We start from the raw sequence: 5,681 nt of genomic DNA, 5'->3' as shown, positions 1-5,681 counted from the left end.
GCAAACTGTCGGAATGCAATGTCGTATTCTGTCAAAGTATATGTATGGATATTATATACGCATAGATAGTGCGATTTTTCATCATTTCATAAAAAACACTAGTCCATTTTCCTTCCTCAAAAATTCATCACTTGACTTCGGCGTCAGAGTACTCCCGGCCACCATCGCTTGCATTTTAACGTGTTGTTGAATGCATAGAAGATGGAGGAGTTGGCTGAGTGGGCTCTTACTGTAAACCGGACAGGATCCAGACGTCAACAACTATTACTCCATGATTAATAAAGAGAAGCACGACACACGAAGTAAAAAGCCAGTATAAAATGAGACAAATGAAGAATAGAAGACGAAAAATTACTAAATATGGGTACATCCCTTATTGAATTCCAATGCTACAAAACATAAAGCACATGAATATACTGTGTCTCATCAGGTAACGGATTCTGCAGGGTCTCAGAAAAGAAGAACAGAATACATATACTTTGACAGAATACCACATTGCATTCTGACAGTTTGCAAACCGAATCCCTGATCCCCATCAACTACTATTGAGCATACTCTATTCGTATTACAACAACATTAGAATCAGGAAACGACGTGTGACAAAGAAAGCAAAATCCACAAGAACTAGCAATGCAATAGTTAATCAAACGGAGTCTACAGAAGGCATCTGCTTAAAAACTTAACATGCTTTGCAACTCTTCCTACAATATCCCGGAAGATCTGAAGATCCGACCATATACTCAGGATTCTTGGTGCATTCCCCGAGGGAAGCCCATCTTTCACAGTTTTCATGTGCATCTGCACAGGTCCCGTCGGATCCAACAACCTTGTCGAAAGAATTGACATGAATCCACTTTGTCGCTGACCACTTTTCACCTTCTATTACAGGACAACCCGCATGGAGACTGGTAGGGTCAGGAACTGCGTCTGGATGAAGACTGAAGAAAAGAAGGGCATCCCCTTTCCGTGGCTTCACTGTAATATTTTCAAAAATGAAAGAAGAAGATGAGCACATCAACATTCTGCTGATTTGGCATACAGAATCTACTGAAGTGATTAAGATGCGATTTAATATCTCACCTCCAATACCTTTCCGTCCACACTCTGATAAATCTTCATCAACTGAAACCGACCTGCGACGAGATGTCTCCTGAAAAGTTGTGTGAAATTTGAATTAACAGTCAGGTACAAGGACAGTGAAACCATTTAAAAATGAGAGGGGCCAAAGCGATCAATTCAGAGAATGAACTTTTGGTCATTTTCCGTGACTAGGAATTTAAGTTCTAATAATTCTCCCCTGAGAAACAGAAGAACTGAAAAGGATGATTGACCAATGCTTAATCAGTTTCACTACAAATCGCCCTTCATAAACCCATAATCACCTCATATATCAATTAAAACCTGAACATACCACAAATTTTTATAAGCTGATGAACTAAAAGATTACAAGGTGGAACATTCGACTAACCTCTGCTGAGGGAAACACTGTTTCACCCCCTTTCTCAACATCAGTAAGATACATAAGAACAGTCGCAATGCGGTGTCCACCACGAGCAATATTCACCTTGTCGACGAAGTAGTCATAGTGAGGTTCATATTTCTGTCCAGGCTCATAACGAAGTACTTGTATGTCTTCTCCATTTTCTAAATGTGAAAGAAAGGAAAGAAATCAGACCTTAACATTTGCAGTGCAAGTCATATTTCCATTGCACAGAAATAAAAAAGAAAAAAAGAACAGAAGAGGGTGCCCAAGATAATCTCCAACCTTATGCTGTAGCAACTGAAACAAATGCAAAGCGAAGGAAAATAGTAACCACTCTTATGCTGTAGCAAGGAAGGTTTAGTTCAAATACTGGGTAATTATCAGTTTATTGGCCGAAAAAATTCTTTCACTGGCACCTTGCAAGTATTCCATTTTCTGGTTATATTATAATTTCCTACTTTAGCATTTTATCAGACTCCACGAGTTTTATACACATCTTACTTCTTATAGACGCTTGGTCCAAGGGTTGGCAATTTTGATGGCCATGTCATGTTTGTCTTCTGTCACAAACCCATCATGGTCAAAGGAGCTTAACACAAACACAACCTGCCAATTAACTTGGTCAACAAGATACACCCTAACACATCTAATTACTATCTATCCAATGGTAACAAAAACTGCTCAGCACAATATTTTTGACAACTGAACAACACATAATGGAACAATGTCTAAAGGAATCATCACTCATTAGGCAACCTATATTTGGACAGGTCGACTAGGGCTCCTCTCCATATTATAAAATGATGTTAATTCCATGTTAACTGGCTGATTTGGGTTCCGTCAGCAAGTCAATGCTATTCATTTACAATTGGTTTGAGCTGTTATTGCAAGACAGTAAAGCATAAGCTATATACACAAGTTGTTCAACTCCAAGAGCATGACAGAAATTGCCAACCAACATTGTGGTTTTATTTAATTTGCACACGTGCACTACACATTGATGGTCACTCTTATATATGCCAATTGTAAATATATATTACATTGCAACAAACAAAAATACTAAGCTGAGTTACTTTAACAACCAATCAATCTTGAAATTTTTTTCCCTCTCGTGTGATTATTTTCTCTTATCCTGCTTGCTCTAAAAATTACTAAGTATGAATCAGAGTAAACAAATTTTTATATGATTGTACATGCTGTCTATGATGTTAGATGGATCAAAAAAATCTTAATCCACTGAGTTCAGACCAAGGGTTTTCACAAGATAAGAACTATGGCTCCATATATGGAGGAGAGGAGGATTTTGCAGACCAAGAAAAGCTAAAAAATTGATCACACTCGGAAGTGAATTGTGCCACAAAGATAATGTTCAACCATTATTCAACAGCAAATTATGAAGTATTCTTCATCATTTGTTGTGGCATATAAGGTAGTAAAAGATGAATGCTTTCAGGACTGAACATTGATAAAATATTCATTATTGAAAAGAATATAAAGTAAGATATGATGCAGCATACAGGTCTTCAGAAGAAGAAAAAGTTGACAAAATTAGCCTAAGATGAATAATTCTGCTCAAACAGGTGCCGTGACAGGCCCTGTGACAAGTGCCCCCCTACTGGAGGGGGTGTTGGTGAGGCTGGCAGGGGCGCCAATTGGAGGGGGCCAAATTGGCGCCCTGTCACAAGGCCTGTCATAGTAGCCCAACCTATCTAAGAAATAGGAAAAATTACGCACTGATATATTTCAAATCTTTAAAATTGAAAAACCATCAAATATAATTTGGAAAACAATCATGGGCTGGTCATAATATCTGTTGATAGCATGAGCAAGAAAATATATTGAAGTGACATCTTTATTAAGAATATGTCATGCCTTTTGGTAGGAATGTCCACATAGCAATCTTCTCTTCGATGCCGTCAATGATAGGGTCCTACAGGAAGAGATGGGTAAATGAAAGAGTATACAATGCATAAAATTCTCAAAGATCAAAAGCCTAAATTTAGGCAAAAACATGAAATAGAAGAATGAATTGTCCTGAAATTAAAGAGGCTTCAAATTCCAGTAGATTCACACAATCCCTCCTAGTACTATGCATCTCTTCGAGATGGTTAAAATCACATGTTCTAGAACATTTGCAGCACATTAAAATAAATTCACTATAAAACATCCATAACGTTCGATGGCCAAATGCTCTTCGAAAGATCAGCCCATGATCTGAAGATGACATTTACCTTAGCTCAAATTAGGCTCTTTAAGCTAGGAAATGTCAAACGTTGTCTCCATGAAGTTTCAGTTCATCACAGACTCATTTATGTTCATCTTAACTGGTGAATTATGCAAATTTTAGCATTCCTCAGCACTCATTTATGATCGACTGCTAGTTTTATCAACCAAAGCATCAGTGTCAGCAGGGTCATTTAGATCACGATGACCTTCAAAATAAAGCTCAGACTATCCATTAGGTTCAAACTTGAAAAGTACAGCCTTTCCAAAAGTCAATGCATGATACACTAACACTTATAAGCCACGGAACAGAAAATCCAGCAACAATTGAATGAGAAAAATCGAACCTTGTTTTTTGGGATGAACATTCCGGAACTGGTCCGAACCTCGCTCAATTTACTTTTTCCAGACTCATTGTCAGCTACCGCTGATCTCTTCAACTCTGATTTTGCCTAATTTACATATTGATTGCATACAAATTTATAAATGCTTTATAAATATAATCAAAGTCATAACTATTGCATACAAATATATAAATGAATTATAAATATAATCAAAGTCATACATTAATTTCAACAACAAATTCATAATTACTCTTCATTATTATCCACACTGACCCACTACTATTTTTCTTACCATTCATCTTTTTAAACCATTTATAAATTTGTCAAACCAAGGCTCACACAAAATCAATTATTTCCATGACACGTAAAAGTCAAAACATATAATGCACAAAAGAAATACTCACAAGAGATTAAATGGTTGCATCTTTATAAACCATTTATAAATTTGTCAAACCGAGGCTCACACAAAATGAATCCTTTCCATAACACGTAAAAGTCAAAACATATAATGCACAAAAGAAATACTCACAATAGATATTAAATGGTTGCATTCATCTTCCGTAAGAAATCCTTCGTAAACAAATGCTCTGAAGTGCATTTCAAAAAATGCTCAATCAGTACAATACTATTACTTAATTAATACCAAAAAAAAAAAAGAATATAAATTGATTCAGAAACTAAACAATTTTTAAATACCTGGGTTTCCATGATACAGTTTTGACTTTAGACGGATTAATGATCGAAGAGCACAAGCATTTCTGCGCGATCGATGCAATCCATAGCAGGAAAAATAGAGAAAAATTCGGAAACTTAATCATGAGCTTAAATAGAATTATTACTATTATTGTTTTTTAGAAAGAGTAGAGATTTTGAGGAAAGATTTAGAATTTTTCGGGAAAATTTTGTTTCAATCTGAATTTTGGGATTTTAGATATTTCATCAAAGGAAGTACCGGTTTGACGATAAATATATATGGTTTTGTGCGTCACCGAAACGACGACGTTTGTGCTAATTTACCTTGGCATAGATTCTCTGGAGGCTATCCAACTTACCTTTTGGGTTTAGTTTGGTCACTCAACTTCAATTTATTTCAATTTTACCTCCCAACTTTTTTTTCGATGACATTTCATCCAACATCATTTCCCGGACTAACCGATCTCGCCAACAGTGTTTTGGCTAATGGGAATGTGTTCAATTTACACTTTCCATGCTAGGAGATAAGGGGTTAAATCATTAATCTACAATGCATGGATGGAATCAAAATCACATTTTGCATGTGAATCGATAAAAAAAACTACATAGTGTAAATTTGACAAATGAATATACATTTGGTTTATTCTTGTCAGCTGGATTGGTATTCCTATCGTCCATGTCATGAGATTTGATCATTTTGATAACGATATTGGACATAATGGTCAATTTTAAATAAAAATAAAAATTATAAATTAAGCGATGAAATTGAAACAAATTTAAGTTGGATGGAATTACTCCTAATGACCTTAAAACTTGGAGCCAAGCAATTTGCACTTCGAAATATACCTTAAAATTGAAGTTGAGATTCAACATTTTTTTTTGTTTCAAACTCAGTATTTGCGTACACTGTACCTTCAACACCTTATAATGCCAGAAGA

General features: G+C 35.8%; 1 protein-coding gene across 1 annotated transcript; it reads right to left on the bottom strand.

The window, feature by feature from the left end:
• Positions 1-330: 330 nt before the first annotated feature.
• LOC111382905 (probable prolyl 4-hydroxylase 4) lies at positions 331-5,006 on the bottom strand. The gene is made up of 7 exons (XM_023006937.1): positions 4,747-5,006; positions 4,580-4,637; positions 4,054-4,158; positions 3,356-3,413; positions 1,469-1,644; positions 1,081-1,150; positions 331-975 (listed from the first exon to the last, which is right to left on the bottom strand). The coding sequence occupies exons 1-7, from the start codon at positions 4,866-4,868 to the stop codon at positions 680-682; spliced, it is 885 nt and encodes a 294-aa protein (XP_022862705.1). The 5' UTR covers positions 4,869-5,006; the 3' UTR covers positions 331-679.
• Positions 5,007-5,681: the final 675 nt, after the last annotated feature.

The sequence above is a fragment of the Olea europaea genome, unplaced genomic scaffold, assembly GCF_002742605.1.
Source record: "Olea europaea var. sylvestris unplaced genomic scaffold, O_europaea_v1 scaffold2581, whole genome shotgun sequence".
Lineage (NCBI taxonomy): Eukaryota > Viridiplantae > Streptophyta > Magnoliopsida > Lamiales > Oleaceae > Olea > Olea europaea.
Note: the sequence above shows the minus strand (reverse complement) of the source record. Positions and strands in the feature narration are given on the sequence as shown.